At 41.4% G+C, this 23,867-nt stretch overlaps 1 protein-coding gene and 1 long non-coding RNA gene across 5 annotated transcripts in view; one reads left to right on the top strand and one right to left on the bottom strand.

Moving 5' to 3' along the window:
* Positions 1-23,867, bottom strand: part of LOC137203672 (uncharacterized) — a 163,577-nt gene that overhangs the window by 41,261 nt on the left and 98,449 nt on the right. For 3 of the 4 annotated variants that reach the window (XR_010933230.1, XR_010933233.1, XR_010933232.1), the window contains exon 1: positions 14,074-14,361. The exons of the other annotated variant lie outside the window; for it this stretch is intronic. This is a non-coding gene — a long non-coding RNA (uncharacterized lncRNA). Of the gene's footprint in view, positions 1-14,073; positions 14,362-23,867 lie in introns of those variants that run through there. 4 annotated transcript variants of the gene reach the window in all.
* Positions 20,385-23,867, top strand: part of HORMAD2 (HORMA domain containing 2) — a 68,169-nt gene continuing 64,686 nt past the window's right edge. The window contains 1 exon segment of the mRNA XM_067700299.1: positions 20,385-20,435. Within this exon segment, the coding sequence (XP_067556400.1) occupies positions 20,385-20,435 (51 nt within the window).

Below are 23,867 nucleotides of genomic sequence, written 5' to 3'. Positions count from 1 at the left end.
AGAGGAGCCTGGGTCAGACCCACCTGCTGATCTTGGAGAGTCTCCTGGACAGGCAGGAGGCAAACGGAGCTCACCCTGGGGACACAAGACGCTGGTGGTAGCCAATTCTGGGAACTCATTCTACCATGTGGACACTGGTGCTGGCAAGTGCCATTTTGGAATCCTTCCTCTAGCCTATTAGCACTGGAACCAGTCCTTCCCACCAGCCTGTTGGCACCAGCACCCTCAGGCCAAGCAACTAGCCAGGCAGGGACACAGTTCCACTCACCAGCAGGCAGGCTGCCTTAAGACCTCCTGAGCCCAAAACTGCCCCAGGATAAGGCCCTGTCCACCAGAGGGCCCAGAACCCAGCCCCCGACACCAGTGCACAGGTACTAACCATGGGACCCCCAGAGTCCTGCAGTCAGAGACCCCAGGACCCAGCTCCACCCACTAGTGGGCAGGCACCAGCCCCAGGACCCTCTGGGCCCCGGCCCCACCCACCAGCAGGCCAACATACCAACTCCAGGGCCCCCAGGATCCTGCAGCCAGAGACCCTGGTACCCAGCTCTGCCCACCAGCAGGTAGGCACCAGCCCCAGTATCCTCAGCCCTGACCACCAGAGGACTGGCACTAGCCTGGGAGCAGCCTCACACATCAGTGGGCAGGCACCAGCCCCAGGACCCCCCTGGGCCCCTGCCATACCACGAGTGGATGGACACCAGCCTCAGGACCGCCACAGCCCTGCAGCCTGCCATGGCAGGACCCAGCCCACCTTTCAGCAGGCCAGCACCAGCCCTGGGACCCCGTGGGCCCCAGCCCTGTCCACTAGCAGGCCAACACCAGCTCTGAGACACCTTGGGCCCCTTAGCCAGCCACCCTGGGATCTGGTCCCACCCACCAGCAGGCCAATACAAGGCTTGGGACACCCCAGATCCTGAAGCCAGCTGTGTCAGGAAATGGCCCATGTCTGCCAGCAGACCAACACCAGCTCCAGGATCCCCAGGGCCCTGCATCCAGAGATCCTGGGAACTGGCTCTGCCTACCAGTGAGCCAGCACTAGCCCCAGTAACCGCTGGGCCTTGGCCACACCCACCAGCAGTTCAACACCAGCTCTGGGACCCCTGGACTCTGCAGCCAGAGACCACAGGGCCTGGCTCTGCCTGCCACTGGGCAGGCACTAGGCCCAGGACCCAGCTTCACACACTGATGGGCAGGCACCAGCACTTTGATACCCTGGGCCCTGACCTCACCCAACAGCAGGTAGACACCAGCCCCAGGACCACCATACCTCCACAGCCTGCCTTGTCAGGACCCAGCCAACACACCAGAAGGCCAGCACCAGCCCTAGGACATCCCATGCCCTGGGACCCCCTGCACGCTGCCCTGCCCACTGGCAGGTCAACCCCAGCTCTGGGACACCTTGGGTCCCTCAGCCAGCAGCCCTGGAATCCATCCTCACCCACCAGCAGGCCAACACCAACTCCAAGATAGCTTGGTCTCATCAGCTAGCTACCCCAGGATCCAGCCCCACTCACCACTGCACCAGAACTAGCTTTGGGACACCTCAAACCCACAGCCAGCCATGCAGGAACTGACTCCACCTACCAGTAGGTCAACACTAGATCCAGGAACCCTGGCCCCACAACTAACCATCCCCAAACCTGGCTCTGTCCATCAGTGTGCCAGCACTAGCCCCAGGACCCTCCAGGGCTCTGCAGCCAGCTGCCTCATGACCTGGTCCTGCCAACCAGTGACCAGCAGCCTCCTCACCGGGCAGGGCCTAGCAACCCAGCTGGACCAGGGACAAGCCACACCTACCAGACTGCCCACAGTAGTCAGCCCACCATAACAGAAGGACCTATGCAGCCCACATGCGGGCACCCCTAGAGCACATAGGTCTGGTGACCAGAGGGGAGTGCACTGCTGGGACATATAGGACGTCTCCTACAAAAGGCCACTTTTCCAAACTTGGGAAACATAACCAAAGACATAACCTATGTCTCTCACCAGAGACATAGAAATAAAAACAGCACATTAAAGGGCTTCCCTGGTGGCGCAGTGGTTGAGAGTCCGCCTGCTGATGCAGGGGACGCGGGTTCGTGCCCCGGTCCGGGAAGATCCCACATGCCACAGAGCGGCTGGGCCCATGAGCCATGGCCGCTGAGCCTGCGCATCTGGAGCCTGTGCTCCGCAACGGGAGAGGCCACAATGGTGAGAGGCCCGCGTACCACCAAAAAAAAAAAAAAAAAAAAACAGCAAATTAGGAAAAATGAGGCAACAGAGGAACATGTTCCAAACGAAGGAACATGATAAAACCCAGAAGAACTAAGTGAAATGGAGATAGGCAATCTACCTCATAAAGAGTTCAAGGTAATGATCATAAAGAATTCAGAAGAAGAATGGATGAACACAGTAAGAAGATGAACAAAGAGAAGATACAAAGAAGAACAAAACAGAGCTGAAGAATACAATAATTGAAATTAAAAATACACTATAAGGAATCAACAGTAGATTCGAAGATACAGAAGAATGGATCAGTGGCAATCACTGAAGCTGAACAGAGAAAAGAACAAAAAGAAAAGAGGACAGTTTAAGAGTCCTCTGGGACAGCATGAAGCATACTTACATTTGCATTATAGGGATCCCAGAAGGAGAAGAAAGACAGAAAGGAGCAGAGAACATATTTGAAGACATAAGAGCTGAAAACTTCCATAACCTGGGAAAGGAAAGACATCCAGGTCCAGGAAGTACAGAGAGTCCCAAACAGGATCAACCCAAAGAGGACCACAAGACACACTGTAATCAAAATGGCGAAAATGAAAGATAAAGAGACTATCAAAAGCAGCAAGGGAAAAACAACAAGTTATGTACAAGGGATAAGTCTATCAGCTGAATTTTCAGCAGAAATTTCAGCATGGCATGATATATTTAAAGTGATGAAAGAAAAAAAACCTACAACCAAGAATACTCTATTCAGCAAGGTTTTCATTCAGATTTGATAAGGAGGGCAAAAGTTTTACAGACAAGCAAAAGCTAAAAGAGTTCACCACCAAACCTGCTTTACAAACAATGTTAAAGGGACTTCTCTAAGCAAAAATGGCCATAACTAGAAACATGAAAATTACAGAAGGAAAAAGCTTATTGGTAAAGGGAAATATACAGTAAAGGTAGTAAATCAACCATGTACAAAGCTAACAGGAAGATTAAAAGACAAAAGTAGTAAAATCATCTATATCCACAATAAGTATTTAATGGATACACAAAACAAAGAGGTGTAAAATATGATGTCAAAACCAGTAAATTGTAGGGGAGGGGAGTGTAAATTCAGGGTCATTAAAATGCATTTGAAATTAAGAGATCAGCAACTTAAAATGATCACATATACATATAAGTTGCTATATATAAATCTCATGGTAGCCACAAACCAAAAATCTGTAACAGATATATGCACAGAAAAGAAAAAGGAATCCCAACATCAAATATAAAAGATAGTCATCAAATCACAAGGGAAGAGAACAAAAGAAGAAAGGAAACAAAAAAAGAACTACAAAAACAACTCCAAAACAATTAACAATGGCACTAAGTACATACCTATCAATAATTACTTTAAATGTAAATGTACTAAATGCTCCAATAAAAAGACACAGGGTAGCTGAATGGATACAAAAACAAGACCCATATATATATGCTGCCTACAAGAGACTCATTTCACATCTAAAGACAGACATAGATTGAAAGTGAGGGGATGGAAAAAGGTACTCCAAGCAAATGGAAATCAAAAGAAAGCCAGGGTGGCAATACTTATAGCAGCCAAAATAGCCTTTCAAACAAAGACTGTAATAAGAGACAAAGAAAGAATCAATCCAAGAAAATATAATGATTGTAAATATATATGCACCCAACACAGGAGCACCTAAATACATAATGCAAATTATTAACCAACATAAAGAGAGAGAGTGACAGTAACACAATAATAGTAGGGGACTTTAACACCCCACTTACATCAATGGACAGATCATCCAGATAGAAAATCAATATGAAAACACTGCCTTAGAGATATAGACCAAATGGAATATATATGAAACATTCCATCCAAAAGCAGCAGAATACACATTCTTTTCAAGTGCACATGAAACATTCTCCAGGATAGATCACATGCTAGGCCACAAGTCTTAGTAACTTAAATCATATCAAGAATCTTTTTCCAACCACAGTGCTTTTTCCAACCACAGATCAACTACAAGAAAAAACTGCAAAAAACACAAACATGTGGAGGCTAAACAATATACTACTAAACAACCACTGAAGAAATCAAAGAAAAAATTTTAAAATACCTAGAGACAAATGAAAATGAAAATACAACAGTCCAAAATCTGTTCTGAGAGGGAAGTAGTTCTGAGAGGGAAGTTTATAGTTATACAAGCCTACTTCAGGAAACAAGAAAAAACTCAAATAAGCAACTGAACCTTACACATAATGGAACTAGAAAAAGAACAACAAACAAAACCCAACGTTAGTAGAAGAAAAGAAATCATAAAGATCAGAGCAGAAATAAATAGAGACTTAAAAAAACAATAGAAACGATCAATGAAACTAAGAACTGGTTCTTTGATAAGATAAATAAAATGGATAAACCTTTAGCTAGACTCAGGAAAAAAAGAAAGAGGGCTCAAATCAATAAACTCAGTAATGAAAAAGGAGAAGTTACAACCAACACCACAGAAATGCAAAGGATAAGATTACTACAAACAACTATATGTCAATAAAATGGACAACCCAGAAGAAATGAACAAATTTCTAGAAATGTACAATCTCCCAAGACTCAACCAGGAAGAAATAGAAAACATGAACAGACCAATTACCAGTAATTAAATTGAATAGGTAATTTTTAAAAATCCCAACAAACAGAAGTCCAGGACTAGATGGCTTCACAGGTGAATTCTACCAAATATTTAGAGAAGAGTTAAAACCAAGTCTTCTCAAACTATTCAAAAAAATTGCAGAGGAGGGAACACTTCAAACTCATTCTACAAGGCCAGCGTCCTTCTGATACCAAAACCAGACAAAAATATCACACAAAAATAAAATTACAGGCAATATCACTCATGAACATAAATGCAAAAAATCCTCAACAAAATATCAGTAAACCAAATTCAACAACACACTGATAGGATCATATCCCATGATCAAGTGGGATTTAGCCCAGGGATGCAAGGGTGGTTCAATACCCACAAATCAATCAATGTGATACACCACATTAACAAGCTGAAGAATAAAAATCATATGATCATCCCAATAGATATAGAAAAAGCTTTGGACAAAATTAAACATCCATTTATGATAAACACTCTCCACAAAGTGGGCATAGAGGGAACATACCTCAACATGATAAAGGCCATATATAAGCCCACAGCTAACATCATACTCAATGGTGAAAAGCTGACAGCATTTCCTCTAAGATCAGGAGCAAGACGAGAATGCCCACTCTTGCCACTTTTATTCAACATAGTATTGGAAGTCCTAGCCACATGATTAGACAAGAAAAAGAAATAAAATGAATCTAAATTGGAAAGTAAGAAGTACAACTGTCACTGTTTGCAGATGACATGATACTATACATAGAAAATCCTAAAGACACCAGCAAAAAACTACTAGAGCTCATCAATGAATTTGGTAAAGTTGCAGGATACAAAATTAATATACAGAAATCTGTTGCATTGCTATACACTAACAATGAATGATCAGAAAAGGAAATTAAGAAAAGAATCCCAGGACTTCTCTGGTGGCGCAGAGGTTAAGAATCCGCCTGCCAATGCAGGGGACACAGGTTCGATCCCTGGTCCGGGAAGATCCCACATGCCGCAGGGCAACTAAGCCCATGCACCACAACTACTGAGCCTGCACTCTAGAGCCCACGAGTCACTACTACTGAGCCCGTGCACCACAACTACTGAAGCCGATGCACCCTAGAGCCCACATGTCACAACTACTGAGCCCACGTGCTGCAACTACTGAAGCCCATGCACCTAGAGCCCATGCTCTGCAATAAGAGAAGCCACAGCAGTGAGAAGCCTCTGCATAGCAACAAAGAGTAGCCCCTGCTCGCCGCAACTAGAGAAAGCCTGCGTGCAGCAACGAAGACCCAACACAGCCAAAAATAAATAAAGTTTTTGTAAAAATTAAAAAAAAAAGAATCCCATTTGCCATTGCATTAAAAAGAATAAAATATCTAGGAATAAAATACCTAGGAATAAATCTAACTAAGGAGGTAAAAGACCTGTACTTGGAAAATTATAAGACTCTGATGAAAGAAACTGAAGATGACACAAACAGATGGAAAGATATAACATGTTCATGGGGGGCTTCCCTGGTGGCGCAGCGGTTGAGAGTCCGCCTGCCGATGCAGGGGATACGGGTTCGTGCCCCGGTCCGGGAAGATCCCACATGCGTGGAGCGGCTAGGCCCGTGAGCCATGGCCACTGAGCCTGCACGTCTGGAGCCTGTGCTCTGCAACGGGAGAGGCCACAACAGTGAGAGGCCCACGTACCGCAAAAAAAAAAAAAAAATTAAACATAACGTGTTCATGGAGTGGAAGAATTAATATCATTAAAATGACCATAGTACCCAAGGCAATCTACAGACTCAGTGCAATCCCTATCAAATTACCAATGGCATTTTTCACAGAACTAGAACAAACAATTCTAAAATTTGTATGGAAACACAAAGACCCTGAATAGCCAAAGCAATCTTGAGAAAGAACAGAGCTGGAGGTATCACAGTCCCTGACCTCAGACTACACTACAAAGCTACAGTAATCAAAATAGTATGGTACTAGCACAAAAACAAACATATAGATCAATGGAACAGAACAGAGCCCAGAAATAAACTCACACACTTCTGGTCAATTAATCTATGACAAAGGAGGCAAGAATATACAATGAGAAAAAAACAGTCTCTTCAGTAAGTGGTACTGGGAAAACTGTACAGCTACATGTAAAAGAATGAAATTAGAACATTTTCTCATACCATATAGAAAAATAAACTCAAAATGGATTAAAGACCTAAACATAAGACCTGAAACCATAAAACTCCTAAAAGCAAACATAGGCAGAACACTCTTTGACATAATTTGTAGCACCATTTTTTTTTGGATCTGTTTCCTAAGGCAAAGGAAACAAAAGCAAAAATAAGCAAATGGGACTTAATTAAACTTAAAAGCTTTTGCTCAGCAAAGGAAACCAAAGACAAAACAAAAAGACAACCTACTGAATAGGAGAAAATATTTGCAAATGACATGACCAATAATAAGTTAATATCCAAAATATATAAACAGCCCATACAACTCAATTAAAAAAAAACCCTGATTAAAACATGGGCAAAAGACTTGAATAGACATTTTCCCAAAGAAGACAGACAGGTGAACAACAGGCAGATGAAAAGACGTTCAACATCACTAATCAGAGAAATGCAAATCAAAGTCACAATGAGATATTGCCTCACACCTATCAGAAAGGCTATGATCAAAAAGACCACAGGTAACAGATGTTGGCAAGGATATGGAGAAAAGGGAACCCTTGTACACTCTTGGTGGGAATGTAAATTGGTGCAGCCACTATAGAAAACAGTATAGAACAGTATAAAGGTCCCTTGAAAAACTAAAAATAGAACTATCATGTGATCTAGCAATTCCATTCCTGGGTATATATCTGAAGAAAACGAAAACACTAATTCAAAAAGATAAATGCGGGCTTCCCTGGTAGCACAGGGGTTGAGAGTCCGCCTGCCGATGCAGGGGACACGGGTTCGTGCCCCGGTCCGGGAAGATCCCACATGCCGCGGAGCGGCTGGGCCCGTGAGCCATGGCCGCTGAGCCTGTGCGTCCGGAGCCTGTGCTCCGCAATGGGAGAGGCCACAACAGTGAGAGGCCCGCGTACTGCTAAAAAAAAAAAAAAAAAAAAAAACACCAAAAGATAAATGCACCCCAGTGTTCATAGCAGCATTGTTTACAATAGCCAAGACATGGAAGCAACCTAAGTGTCCATCAACAGATGAATGGATAAAGAAGATGTGATACACACACATATACACATAATACTACTGGAATACTACTCAGCATAAAAAGGAATAAAATTTTGCCCTTTGTAACAACATGTATGGGCCTGAATAGTATTACGCTTAGTGAAATAAGTCAGAGAAAGACAAATATATGTTAGCACTCATATATGGAATCTAAAAAATAAAACAAACAAATGAATATAACAAAATAGAAAAAGACTCACAGATATAGAGAACTAGTGGTTACCAGAGGGGAGAGAGAAGGAGGGAGGGGCAACATAGGGGTAGGAGATTAAGAGGTACAAACTACTATATACAAAATAAACTACAAGGACATATTGTACAGCACTGGGAATACAGCCAATATTTTATAATAATTAAACTGAGTATAATCTAAAACTCTGAATCGCTATGTTGTACACCTGAAACTAATATAATACTGTAAATCAACTATACCTCAATAAAAAGAAAAAAGAGGATGTTTTTCTGTATGTACACTATACCTGAATAAAAAGTTAACACACAGGAACTTCCCAGTGGTCCACTGGGTAAGACTTTGTGCTCCCAATGCAGGGGACCCAGGTTCGATCCCTGGTCGGGGAACTAGATCCCGCAGCATGCATACCACAACTAGGAGCCCGCATGCCACAACGAAGATCCATCCCATCCCACAAGGCGCAACTAAGACCTGGCGCAGCCAAAATAAATATAAATAAATATTTTAAAAAGTTAACACACAGATAATGGTTTCAAATTAGATAAATGGAAAAAAAATATTATCAACAGAAATAGGAAGTTTTCAATGCATCTTTTCAAAGATCAATCCATTATGCATAATTTGAACGTATCCCAGTTAATTGCTTGGGTATTTGGGATTCTTCCAATAACATATGTGCATTCACTCAATGTGTTTATTGAGTAAGTCTTATGCCTAGTCACTCTTCAACAAATGAAGGCTGGTGGGGGGTATATCCACAGGTTATTGATGAGGTCATACTTTAAATTCTCCCAATGCCTCTAACTACGGTAAATCTTCTGTGCTATGCACTAACATGACTGAGGCTAACATAGCCCCTGGCACATTTGAGAATATGACTTTCAAAGAAATCTGGCTTTCTGGTATAGCTTTCCTAGGTGTAAGTTATAGCAAACCTCTAAGTGATGTCTTCTTGCAATTCTTTCTCCCTTTCATTTTTAAAGCTATGTTGGTAATTTTGTGTAATGTCTCACTTTCCAGTTGTTTAACCTTTCTCTTGGCAGGAGGGAATTGGGTTTTGTTTGTTTAATGAGGAGAGTTGTTAGAAACGCCTGCCTCAGATGTCTTGTATCGTTACATTCAGTTCATGCTAAGATCATAAGTATTCTGAATCTTAAATTAGGCACCGTCTCAGTCAGAGGTTAGTACTTACACATTTATCATTAGGTTAGTATAAACTAAAGGAAGGGGAAGAAAAGCCCCTCATGGGGCTGAGGTTGGACTATGTTCTCATAGGAGTTCTAAACCATTTTTGGTAACTGTCATTTTCCAAGCATCAAAATGTGTAGAAAGTAAAGGGCCTCAAAATATGGGCTGTCAGTAGTGTGGCAAATTTTGAACATCACCTCATCTCAGATCTCTGTACAGAGGTACCAAGTTGCAATCACAGAAAGGCAGTTTAAAAACTACTTCATTTGAAATCTTTTCTATTAAATGATAAACATTAAGAGGAATAACATAATCTTACCTGTCAACAAAACATCACAGTCAGCAGAAAACGCAACTAAGTAGCCAAATAGAACATTTCTATAATGTTTGAGCATTCAATATCTTCCTTGACATTATTTTTTAGTCGGGGCACTCAAGCAGGCAGCAGCCTGTCACTTACAGCCTCTGTCATTTCCCGTTCCAATTCGTTAAAACCTAGGCTTTCCCCAGAAACACACAATCCACATGGAGATTCTTCTGCCAGTCAGAAAAGATCAATTCAAAGGATGCAGAAATTGATATGCAACTCTTGAGTGGGCATGAACGCCATAATAAACTGCTACCTACGCATGGAATTATATTTTCTAGGTTGACAGTGTATGGGCAGAAGCAGCAGGAGCATATGTTTAGATTTTATAGTCGGCACTTATTTCCTATTGACTGGCTTCTCTTTGGCTGCCAAAAAATAGATCAAGTTCAGAAGCTAAAGCCAAGTTGTCAATTCTTTATCTTTGCCTTTCTCTCTAAAAAATATCTAAATTAGTAAGGCAGCATAGCCAATTTACACACAGAGGCTTGATTAAAAACTTCAATCATTTGCCTCTCTTTCCTTCCCTGTAATACTTAAAATTCTAGGATTTCAAATTCATAAACACTTCTATAAACACCACTGATCCAAAAAAAAAAAAAAATCACATGGCTACTGTATAATGTATGCCCCAATGAAAATAACACCCTAACGCAGAAATGAGTGGGCTCAAAATAATGTAGCTGGAGCTCTCCTCTTAACCATGAGTGAGGCACCTGGGATTGCAAAGGCAACATTTAGCTTTCAGAAGCTTGTTGCTGACAAGAGTGGAAAGAAAGGATCTTACATCTTCTTTTCTTTCCTAATTCTAAAGCGGTGAGCAAAATGTCTGCTTTTATTGGTTTGAAGTGGCCTAAACCACTGCCAAAAAATGTGCAAAGGAAATTATATATACACATTCTCCTCCTAAAATGCCACCTCCTTTGTGAAGCTGTCTTGATTCCCCATTCACAATGCATACCTTCCTTCTCTACACTCTATCATAATTTATACCTCCATTAATATTTGCAAATTATTTCCTATGTGAGTAATGTGTTTACAGGTCTCCCTCTCTTACTAAACTGTAAACGTCCACAGCTCAGGGACCAAGTCATTATCTCTCTGGTCCCCACAAGGCCAAGCAGAGTGCTTTATAAATGGTAGGTGCAAAATAAATGTTTGATGAATGAATAAATACGGTGGTGTCAGCTTTATGATGACTAGAAGTTTTGATGATGTTAAGAGTAGTTGCTCCCCAAACCTCAATCTCTTTTCTCTGTATTTGGTATCATGATTATGTTCACTGAAGAGAGAGAAAGATTTAGAGATGTCTTCCTGAGAATACATTTTATATTTGATATGTCTATTTTGATAACCCTCGAGTAAACCATCTTTTGGAAAAGATTTCCAGGGTTAAACGGAATTCAATGGGGGAAAGTTTCAATGAGTCAGACAAAAGCTATCTCTACTTCCTGTGAGGCAGTGTGCTGTCACACACCTCAGAAAAAAAAGTGCAAAATTGTAAAAGCTGAGAGCATGACTCCACAAGACTCTATTAACCAGGTGCTACCTATATAAAATGATCAAGAAGAGGAAAGAAGGAACACTGAATGGTCTTTAGTTCTCAAAAAGCAAGGGTCTAACTAGAAACTAATGAGTGACAACTGTTTCAGGTACACAGCGTAAAAAGGAAACACACGTGTCTAAAGAGAGAAAGGTCAACTTTAGGCAATGAAAAGTCATCTCAAAAAAGATCCTCCCCCCACCCCCCCCCACATTTTCATCTGTTTCACATGTTATTTTACTACTGGATACAGGATTTGGCAAAACTAACAACTGGTTATTTGGAAATTTCTAAACAATGATCACTTTCTCCTACAATGTACATTTTTCCATTCCGAAACAAACAAGATACTTTGTTTTGACAGGGACAATTTCCAATCGCTTAGCACTGAAACGCATAAAAGAAAATGGAAAATTGTTTGAATACCATATAGCACTTTTGAGTTTATTAGGCCATTATCCCCAGGGCTGGATTTAATCAAAAGATGAAGAATACAAACTCAAAAGCTTTTAGTTGACAAGAAGTCAGTCTTGGAACTTCCCTGGTGGCGCAGTGGTTAAGAATCAGCCTGCCAAAGCAGGGGACACGGGTTCGAGCCCTGGTCCGGGAAGATCCCACAGGCCACGGAGCAACTCAGCCTGTGCGCCACAACTACTGAAGCCCGCACGCCTAGAGCCCATGCTCCTCAAATGAAGCCACCTCTTCCTTACGGTGTGCAGGCTTCTCTGTAAGAGAAGTCACCGCAATGAGAAGCCTGCACACCGCAACGAAGAGTAGCCCCCGCTCACCACAACTAGAGAAAGCCCATGCTCAGCAACGAAGACCCAAAGCAGCCAAAAAAAAAAAAAAAGTCTTGGGCTTGGGATTTTTGTGTTTGAGCTGTAAGTCAGGTTCACAGAAAAGTAATCAGAAACTAGACTGGCTGGAGATAAGAAAGAGCCTTGAAATGAGAGGTGTGATACCATGGGTTCCACCTGTGACTTGGCCTCTCAACAAGCCTGGGGACCTTGAGCAAATTACCTAAACTCTTATCTGTGAAGTTCTTTGATAATTTCTAAAGCCCCTTTTAGCATGATCAATTTTTAATTGTCTAATATTTTTCCTTAAGTCATCAATTAGTTCATTCAACAATATGAATACCTTCAATGAACATAGTAAAGGACAGTTTCTGCCCTCAAAGAGTGGATAAGTCAGTGGGAAAAGTGAAGGCTTCACCCGCAGTTCCTAGGAGCTCATTCATCCATTTTAGTTCTAAACAAAGGTCACAGAGGAGCCCAGAAGGGAATGTGGATGGAAAGGAGTAGGAGAAACTCCACAGAAACTCTTGGGAGGAAGAGAGGGTAATTTATTGTCTCAGTCCACCAAGTTTATTGATTACTGTGCTGGGCACTGGGGATCCTGGGGTGACCTGAAGAGATCAGGCCTCTAATGAAGCTTACTTGCATTCTAGGTGGTGAAGAAAGAAAAACAGGTTAACAAATAAATGAAATCCAGATTGTGATTAGTTCTAGGAAGAAAACAGAGTGATAATGAGAGAGAATAACTCTGTGTGTGTGTGCATGCGGTGTGGTAGGGGGGTGGACTTCAACATAGGGAAGGCCCTTTGGAGATGGTAGTGGTTAGCTGACTGGGACCTCAAGTGAGCACAGCCAGCACACAGGGGCTAGTGGTTCAGCTCGAGGGAAGCAGGAAAATGCCGAGGCTGGAAAGCGCTGGAGCAGACAGATCATCTGCATGGTTGTTTTAAAGAGCAGTTACTTCTGGAAAGTACAGAATTAAAGCAGTACAGATGACCCTTGAACAACACCGGTTTGAATTGCGCGGGTCCACCTACACGTGGATTGTTTTCAATAAATACTACAGTAATGCTACACAATCCACAGCTGGTTTAAATCTCGGATGCCGAACCTCAGATAAGGAGGGCCGGCTACAAATTTACAGGCAGATGTTTGACTGTGCAGACTGCCAGCACCCCCAACCCCCCAGTTGTTCAAGGGTCAGCTGTAGTTCTTGACTAAGGGCCATTTTGTCCCCCAGGGGGCATTTGACAACGTCTGGAGACATTTTGGGTTGTCAAATGATTTGAGGTGGGGAGGGTACTACTACTGAGATTGAGAAAACCTGCACTGAAGGAATTTACTGCCCGAAGTTTGGTTTTAGTCATTAGGTTATAAACTCATGTTTTTACAAACTTGAATCTTTTTTTTGTTTTCCTTTACTGTGGAAACAAAGTAAAAACAGGTTTCAAGTGACCCACTGCTTCATCCACTCTCTCAGGAAACCACACTGCAGAGGTTCCAGGGGCTCCACAAACCGCTGAGAAGCCCCACAAGATACTAGATGTGTAGCTGAACCCGTTGGAAAGGGACCTGCGGAGACCCACACCCAACTGCTCACTGGGGTTGCCTCTGCGCAGGGGACCAGGTTAGGAGGCAGTGTAAGAGGAGCACATATTCGTGTTTTATTTCCATAATTACCAATGAATATTAAAAATAATGCAAAGTGGGGGTCCATACAGGGAAGAAGTGGAGAGATGCCCTCCCGCGGGCGAAACCTCTGTCCTCTGGGCCTCTACCGCCCTTCTGCGTTGACCCGGTCCCTCCAGGCTCTAGCCTCCCCTCCCACACCCCCCACCCCCGGCGGGCCCTTGGCCCGCATTAACCCCACGGTCCCGCAGGCTCTAACCCAGGCCCCTCTGAAGTCCTCCCCGCCCCCCCTCACCTCGGCGGGCAGGCGTCTCCTCAGGGAGGCTGGCAGCAGGCTGTCCTCGACGTAAGGGTTGCCCAGGCGGAGCAGCCCCGAGCCGAAGGCCCCGTCGGGGTCCGTGTGCGGCGCCTCGAGCTCGGTGCGGGTCCCTCAGGCCCGGGAGCGCCCGGCGAACCCTCGGAAGGGCGGGAAACGCCGGAGGAGAGCCTTGCAGCCGGAGGCCTGACGCCAGGTGAGCAGGAAACCACCTCCTCACGGGCGCCAGGAGGCCAGGCGTGGGGGGCGGGGCTTGCTGGGGGCGCGTTAGCCGTCGCTCGCCTCTTTTTGCATATTCATGAGACCGAGCGAGGCGGGCCGATCAGGCGAGCAGAAGTAATGAATTATTCATGAAGCGTCTCGCCCCGCCCAGGAAGGTCTCGTTGCTTATTCATAAGCCCGAGGGAGAGTTTGAGCCGGAAAAGGCCGTTGAGTCCCTCTCACTGGGAGGTGTCGACCCTCTGAGGTGAGGGCTGTCCAGATGCGAGGCATACGGAGAAAAACGGCGCTTGAGCGTCGTTAGTTCTCTTAGAGTTTGGGGGGGTTTTTTTTCCTCTTAGGTTATTTTTTTCCCTTTACGTTTCTTTTTCCTCGAGGCTTTAAGTTTGATTTGAAAGTATTTCTGTGAGGCCCGAAGTATTCTGCGGAGTAGCGGGAAGGCCGGGGCTGAGGGGAAGGACAAAGAGGAACCCCTAGGTAGCATTCCCCACCCCCCTCCCCAAAGCTTGATGATGAAAAATTTCACATTTACTGGGGGTGGGGGAAGTGGGGTGCGGGGGTGGAAAGAATTGTACTGGGAACACTCACATTCCCACTATGAAGGTAGCTTTTAAATTGAAATGGTGGTGGAAAAGAAGGAATCAGTCCAGGTGAGGACGCAGCAGCGGGCAGTCGGCAGCCAAGCTCTTATTCCGGCCGACACCTGCGTGTTGCAACCAGTCGGATCGGGAGCTTTGTGGGGGAGGGCTATCTATCTTCTAGGTCAGGTTTTCTCCAGCCATTGAGGTGTTCTGTGAGAATCAATGGCTGGCGCACACCAAGAGGTGTGAGTCCCCACGGGATGACCTCAGCTCCTCTTTCGCCTTATCCAGGATTTGCCGTTTAATCTCACGGACTTTAGTTCCCCAAACAGTGCAGGGGAGAGAGTGTCTTGAAACTCAAGATTAACCAATCACCGAAATGTGTTCAATTGTGCAGAGCACTGGACTCGGTGTGCAGTACATCATGTTACTTGGCTGATGAAAATGAAGAAAAAGTACAGTTCTTGCCCATAAAGGAGTTTTAAACTGATTAGGATAATAATCTAATTTCTCCCCCATTGGGCCATAAATCTCTTGAGGTAGGAACAGTATTTTACATCTTTGTAAGCCTACACGAAGACTAGCACGTGGTAGTCGCCCAGTAAATGTTGAATAGAATGAATAATTGAAGTAGCCTGAAGAAGATATTAAAAAACCAAAAGAGCATGAATAAATACCCAGTTAATATAGTGGAAACCATTTACTCTGAGTGAGCACAGAGTAGGGGAATTAACAGGACCAAATGGGATTTGTTAAAATGGAGAATAATAATTTATGGGAGCAAACTCTGTGAAACCTCTGAGTCACAGGGTGACCTTTAGCAAACCATGTTCCCTTACTGGACTTCACTTTCCTCTTCTTTGTACTGATAGTTTTATATTGTACATTTAAATCTATGATCCATTTTGAATTAATATTTGTATATGGTGTGAGATTTAGGTTGAAGGTTTTCAGGGTTTTTTGGTCTATGGATGTCCTGTTGTTCCAGCACTGTTTGTTAAAAAGACTATCCTTCCTCCACTGAATTGACTTTTCTTTAAAATGAAAGGATTGGATTAGTTTTAGAGGATGTCTCCTCCCCCTTCCAACTCTGATTTAAGCCCATTTATGTTGACAGGTACTTCCTTTGAGTAAAGCCATCTCCTTCATACCATACACATGTATGGAAGGTCATCTAGCTGCATTTTAGAATCTAGCTGTTGGACATTATACATTTGATAGAAAAGGGATTTTCTTGTTTTAAAAAAATGGTTTTGGAAGATTGGGAAAGATGGGTGAAAAGTATTAGGAAATCAACTATTATTGTCTTTGGGCAAATGTAATGAAACTTTTTTGTGTGTGTCACTCAGAATGCCTCCTACACCCCCCCCCCCAAAAAAAGTGGCTTAGGCCTTCAGAAACTAAACAACAGCTGGTTAATTTTTATCTGAATCTTGGATTCACACATAAAAGGGTAAAAGAGTAATTGTGCCACCATTTTAAATAGGGCAATTGTGATGTAGGTCAAGAAGTAAGCCCAGAGTGAGTCTTATCTGAGAAAACACAGAAATTTTGTTTTTCTGGGCTTCCCTGGTGGCGCAGCGGTTGAGAGTCCGCCTGCCGATGCAGGGGACACGGGTTCGTGCCCCGGTCCGGGAGGATCCCACATGCCGTGGAGCGGCTGGGCCTGTGAGCCACGGCCGCTGAGCCGGTGCGTCCGGAGCCTGTGCTCCACAATGGGAGAGGCCACAACAGTGCGAGGCCCGCTTACCGCAAAAAAAAAAAAAAAAAGAAATTTTGTTTTTCTCAAGATCATAATCCTTGTCACAGAGTAGACATATCAAGCATAAGAGTGAATGTATTGATGCCCTGTGAAGTTTCGGATGTTTGTGGATCCAATATACAAGCAAATATATAAGTCAAAGACATTTGGAAGTTAAAGTTCTGTTCTCAAAACCCATAGTTATGAAATATCTCTTAAGTTTTAGATAATGAGTTAGAACAAGGTGATAAAAAAATATCAGAGTAATTCTCTGAGAGTACATGATCTGTAGAGTCATACCTCCTGGGGCTGTCAGCTTGTGAGCTTTCAAAATTAAGCAGAGTTTGTACTTGAATAGGAGACCTCCACAAAACACCTGCTCAAAGGGAAAAAGACAGTAGCAACAGAATAGTTAGAGGTTGAAAGGAGCCTGGCTATTTAAAATAATTATTTAGATCTTTTTTGCCTTTCTGAAGCCAGTTTATTTCAGGACACCAAAAAGAGACCCTACCATGTTTAGAAATAAGCAAGCAAGCCCAACAACTAAGAAGGTGCTGGTAATGCAGTATTTTAGATGGAATGAAAGCAAGGGAAATTTCATTACAGAGTCATTATAGAAAAACTCCTAAATTGTGAGTCAAATTTTCTTGATTTTTATTCTCAGTTCTGATTGACCTTGAGTAAGTCAATTGACTTCTCTGGACCTTGATTTTCTCATCTAGAAAATTAGATGTTTGGACTAGATGACATTTAAAGTTCCTTCTACTTCTAAAATTCTGTAATTCTATTCTAGACCCTTACTTTTTCCTTGTTCATGTAGTACTTCTCTATTGATTCAGCAGATATTTTTTGAGCACCTACCTACTTTATTCCAGTACTGTCATGGTGCTAAGGATTCAAGAATGAGCTAAACTAGACACCAAAGTTTATATATGATTCCATTTATATCAAATGTCTGGAATAAGCAAATCCATAGAGATGAAAAGTAGATTAATGGTTGCAAGGAGTCAGGCGAGGGGAAAATGAGGTGTGATTGCTAGTGGGTATGGAGTTTCTTTTAACGTAATGAAAATCTTCTGAAATTAGATGGTAGTGATGGTTGCAAAACTTCATGAATATACTAAAACCAACTGAATTGTACCTTAAAAAAAAAACTTAAAAAATATAGAATGAACTAGGCAGATACAACTTTGCCCTCACATTATCTCACAGCAGGGTGGGGTGGATACATAAATGCAATGATATCGAATATATTACAATGGGCACATAACCCAGACTTGGTGGTGAACCAGGGAATAATTCCTCGAGAAACTTATACTAAGCCATGTCTAGAAGATGAGTAGGAATTGGAAAGGGAGGAGGATGTTTCAGGCAGAAGGAACATTACAAAAGCCTGAAAGCTAGAGAGAATATAGGTTAATTAAAGTAGATAAGAATAGCTGATGCATAAAAGTGTAAGGGAAAATGGTTAGAGATGTGGCTAAAGAGGCATGAGCCAGATCTTGAGGCTATGGTAAGGAGTTTGGATTTCATCCTGAGGACAGTGGGGAGCCACTGAAGTATTTCAGTTGAGGAAGTTACATAGTCAAGTTTGTACTCTAAAAAGAATACTCTGGCTGCAATACAAAGAACAGACTGGAGAAGGGTAAGACCAGTGACAGGCAGACTGGTGGTTGAAGAAATCCAGTCAAAAGATGAGGCTGATCTGATCTGAAGCATAGATGACAACAATGTGTATAAAGTGAGGAGTGGACACTTGAGAAAGGAGAATGGATGTGGGAATGAGGGAGGGAACAGGGTTGAGTCATAGTTTTTAGGCTTGAGCATCTAGGTATTTGATGTTGTCATTCACTTAGCTAAGGTACAGACATAGGTTTCGGGCAAAAGAATTCACATTTGGGTATGCTGGGAACATCAGATTGGAACTGGCTCATAGAGGTATAGATCTGCAACTCCCCAGTGAAACCTAGGTTGGGGGAATACATCTAAGAGTCGTTAGAATAGAAATATAATTGAAACAAGAAAGTATTTGTTCATCCAGGGAGTGTGTTTAGAAGTTAAAAAAAGAAAAAAAAGCTCCTAGGACAGAGCCCTTGAAGAACACCAAAAGCTAAGAAAGGGTCAGGTTACACTCAGAAATGAAGATTATAATCTGAAGTCAACAAAAGGTACCTTGGAATCATTAAGGACCAAAGGACTATTAGGTGGTTTCAGCCTCATGTAAAATCTTGTAAAAGAGTGTCCCCTAGTGCTGCTCTGAAGAAATAATTTGAGAGAAATTATTACCTGTTTATAATCTCTATCACCACCTTGTGGCAGTGTCCTTAAATAATTCTGCCCTCTTTTATTTGCAAAATCTTCCAGAATCTTGCATTAATTTGTACACAAAAACAAGTCACAGGCTATCCTGAGTGATCCAGAATGGAATTTCTTTAAGTGGGTTATCTACAGATATTTTGGTCAGAACTCCATAAAACCTTGACAAGAAACTACAATATAAATTAAGTCCTTTGAAAAGAAAAAGGGAAATTTACTTCTTTTTTATGTTAGTGAAGCAACAGAATTGAAAACTATGTATTTTAAATATTAATACTTTTTATTGTGGCAAAATGTACATTACATAAAATTCATCATCTCAGCCATTCTTAAGTGTATAATTCAGTGGCACTAAGTGCATTCACAGTGTTGTACAACCATCACCACTACCCATTTCTAAAAATTTTTCATCATCCTGAACAGAAACTCTGTACTCATTGAACTCCCCATTCTTTCTACCCTCCAGCCCCTGGTGACTTCTATTCTATTCTCTGTTGCTATGAATTTGACTACTTTAGGTATCTCTACCTCATATAAGTGGAATCGTGCAATATGTGTCCTTTTGTGTCTGGTTTATTTCACTTAACATAATGTTTTCAAGTTTATCCGTGTTGCAACATGTATCAGAATTTCATTCCTTTCTAAGGCTGAATAATATTCCATTGTATATACCACATTTTAAAAATCCATTCAACTGTTGTTGGACATTTGGGTTGTTTCCACCTTTTGGCTATTGTAAATAATATTGCTGTGAACATTGGTGTGTAATCTGTTTGAATCCCTCCTTTCAATTCTTTTGAGTTTAGACCTAGAAGTGGAATTGCTGGGTAATATGGTAAATCTATTGAACTTTTTGAAGAACTGCCATACTGTTTTCCACAGCAGCTGCACCATTTTACATTCCTACCAGCAGTGTACAAGGATTCTGATTTTTCACATCTTCACCTCCACTTGTTGTTATTTTCCACTTTTTTGAATAGCCATCCTAATGAGTATGAAGTGTAAACTTTAACTTTTGAGTTTACTTTGAAAATCAGTTACACATGAAGTTAATTCAAGAAGTATTTTTGAGCCCCTGTTATATAGAGAGCACTGTTACACTCTGAGGGAATAACAAGGATGAGTAAAATATACTGTTGAATCTTTAGGGGATTTACAATTTATTTTTCCCCTCCAAATGTATTTGGGAACAAGTAAGTCAACTTAAATTTTTATCGGGTGGTTGGAAAAACTAATCCAGAGATCGATCTTTATAAAAAATTGGTAGTGGAGATAAAAATGTTTATTAAACTAATTTTCAAAAGAATACAATCAAATGCTAATTATATAGTTCTTCGGAAAATTCACAATAAGGATTACATTAGGCAAGGTCTCTAATTTTTTTTTTTTTTACAGGTTAGACTTGTTAAAAGAATCCTTGATAGATTGCTATAATGGCCACTGCTCAGCTCTCTCATTCTATCAGAATTCACAAGGCACCTAAGGTATTTATTAAGAATTAAAAGAAAATCAATGACTATTTAGTGAGTTAGTTCAGAATCATGACTTTAATCTTTGGTGTTTTTTTAAACAGCAGTTTTATCAGTTAATCGGCACATAATATTCTGGCAGAGTATGTCTACATTTTAACTGGCTAATGGACTGAGGATGTTCAGGAAATCAGAATAGATTTCTACAAAGTAACTTATTGGGTGCTTGTTTCATGTTTATATATTTAGACTTTGTAGAGGAAAAGAAATCAGAAACAAAAAAAAGATGTTTAAAGAGAATGGCTCTTTGTTAGACATTCACTTCCTGACACAATTAGGACACTTCTAATGCACACTATAATGTAATTATAATAACTGGAGGAGAGAGCACTTAGAGAAACTAGGATCCTGGGGCCATGGGGAAGCATGCCAGGGCCAGGCAACCTTGCTGGGTTCACCTGGGCAAATTTATCTTGTCCCATGACATTCATTAATGAACATTCATTGATTCATTGAGAGCTTAATATTATATAATATATATGTAATGCTGTGTTATTCTCTGAGAGAATTAAAAAAAAAGAATCTTCACATTCTAGAAGTTTATAATCTGGTTAGGGAAATAAGATTTACAGGAGGTAAGTCAATATACAAAGCAGTATATGCATTAAATATATGTGAAAAGAGTAAAGCAATACAATTATAGGAATTCAGAGATTTTATATAGACTGGAATGGTTTGTATATTCCTCACGAAGGAGATAGGACTTAAGGTGGACCTTAATTAATGAAAAGGATTAGGAGAGAGGTGAGAGAAGAGAATTCCATGAGGAAAAACTAGCATATGCCTTGGCTCAGAGTAAGAAATGAGCATGGCATGTTTCAGAGAATAACAAAGAATCCATCCTTACTGTAGTGGAGTGTCATCATGTTGGACAGAAGTAGGAAATAAAATTGAATAGGAACTTTGGGGACAAATTAATGTGGATCTTAAAAGCCAGGCTAAGGAATTTATGCTTTATTCTGTAATCAATGGAAAGTCAGTGGTTTCACCAGGACAGTGAGTAAAATAATGTTTTAGGAATATTAAGCTGTAGCAGAGGCAGGGAAGATTGAAGTTGAAAGAGAATTAGGGCAGAGAGAAAGCAGTCATCTTTCTGGCTCAAATTCAATATACTCACCAAGCCAACTTCTGATCTCATTGCGTTTCCACTTAGGAAACCCTTCCTGGGGTGAAAATGCTGAGCTGGGTATATGAATTGCAATCAGCTTGGCAGTTATTTTTCTCACTGTAAATTAACAAATTGACCTTTTGATATAAACAGATCTTTGTAGTTTGAACTGCATGAGCTACTTCTCCCAGTAAATTTTAAGTGACTGTATGATTTTGCTATTTAATACTTAAAACAACAATAATAATAACTATAGAAGCTAACATTTATTCAGCACTTACCATGTGCTGGGCACTGTGCCAAGGGCTTTATATTATTATTTCACTTAAACCTTGAAATAAGGGGAAAACTGAAGCTCAGAGAAGTAAAGTAACTTGCCGTAGGTCATGTAGCTTGACAGCTGAGCTGTCAAACATTACTTATATCATTAGCACAATTTCTTATTAAAATAATTTATAATAGTGTTTTATATTATCAAGCCACAGTATTTTCATGTATTAGACATTTATAAAAACATGAATGATAACCCTTAAAGTATTAGATCAACTGAGCTGAGAAAAAAATCCCTGGAGTATAGAAAAGTAACAATTCTAGAGGGCTTTTCCAATCATTGATCTTCATTATTACAAATGGCCTTTTAGATTCTATATTTAAAGTAAACATCTTTATATTTTTAGGTTATTTAATTTAACAAGTGGTTATTACTCAAGTATTGCCTCTAAATTTTGGCATGTTTTCAATAAGTTATTATACATGTATGCCATGCCGGCTATTACCCAATTACCCCCACAGAACCTTAATTTCTCAGGATCTATGGGTACCAAAAGCAATTTTCTGTAAAATTTTACACACATACACATAGACACACATGCATATTACATATTCTCCTTCAACGTTAATCTTTCCTACTTCTGCTACAGCTTAATATTCGTAAAACAATTATTCTGCTCACTCTCCTAATCAAACCTGCTGCTTTTCCACTGGTTACAGAATAAAGCATAAATTCCTTAGCCTGACTTTTTTTTTTTTTTTTTTTTTTGTGGTACACGGGCCTCTCACTGCTGTGGCCTCTCCCGTTACGGAGCACAGGCTCCGGACACACAGGCTCAGCGGCCATGGCTCACGGGTCCAGCCGCTCCGCGGCATGTGGGATCTTCCCGGACCAGGGCACGAACCCGTGTCCCCTGCATCGGCAGGCGGACCCTCAACCACTGCGCCACCAGGGAAGCCCTTAGCCTGACTTTTAAGATTCATAATAATTTGTCCCCAAAGTTCCTATCATACATGCAAGAATAATTTTATGTATCTTTTTAACAACTGAATATAATATGGTTTGACAAAATGATGAACTGATAATTCATTTTCGCTATGTAGTGTACCAAAGAGGAAGCAAGCTTACATTGCAAAATCATGTCTAGAATGTCCTGAAGACATTCTAGAACCAGATATAGATAAAGATTTTGGGGCGTTCTCTTTCATCTAAATGCATATTTGTGGGTAGTACCTGCCTCTAAGTAACAGAATTATTAAAACTTCAACAGTTGAAACTGTGCGGTATAGTAAAAAAGACCTCTGAATTTGCATGAGGTAATCAGAGATTTACCATTCTGACTTCTAATATCATAAATTAGTTTCACCTGCTTTTGTACTTTATACAAATGAAATCATACTTTAGTACTCAATTGTATCAGGTTTCTTTGCACTCAGCTTTATCTGTGAGAGTCACTTATACTGCAGAACTTTTGCTTAAGCAAAGCACAAAGATGTGGAAATACATGGTAGTAGAATAGTAGATGAATAGTAGTTCCACATGGCTAGGGAGTAGGGTGCATAGGAGGGGATAAGGGAGGAGGGGCAGAAGGGAGGGGTGGGAGATGAGACAGGAAAGCTAGGCAAAGATAAGATTTTGACAGTTCTCAAACGCTACACTTGAACTCTATCCTGTATGAACACTGGGAGTGTCATGATAAGATTTGTATTCTTTAAAGTTAATAATGTTGGCAGTATGAAGGACAGATTGAATGAAAGGAACTGTTAGCAGGGAGGTCAGAGGCAACTACAGTAATAAAGGGGAGAAGTGACCATGTCCTGAGCCAAGGCAGTGGCAGTGAGAAGAGAAAGGAGAAAACAGATTTGAGAACTCTCCTAGAGAGGATTAATAGGACTTTGTGATTGGATATGGGGAATGGAGGAGAGAGAGAAGCCGAAGATGACTGTACTTCTAGCTTGGATGATTGGAGTGGATGCTGATCCATTTGCCTGAGAATGAAACTTGGGAT

Source organism: Pseudorca crassidens, chromosome 12, assembly GCF_039906515.1.
Source record: "Pseudorca crassidens isolate mPseCra1 chromosome 12, mPseCra1.hap1, whole genome shotgun sequence".
Lineage (NCBI taxonomy): Eukaryota > Metazoa > Chordata > Mammalia > Artiodactyla > Delphinidae > Pseudorca > Pseudorca crassidens.
This window is presented reverse-complemented; position numbering and strand designations above follow the sequence as displayed.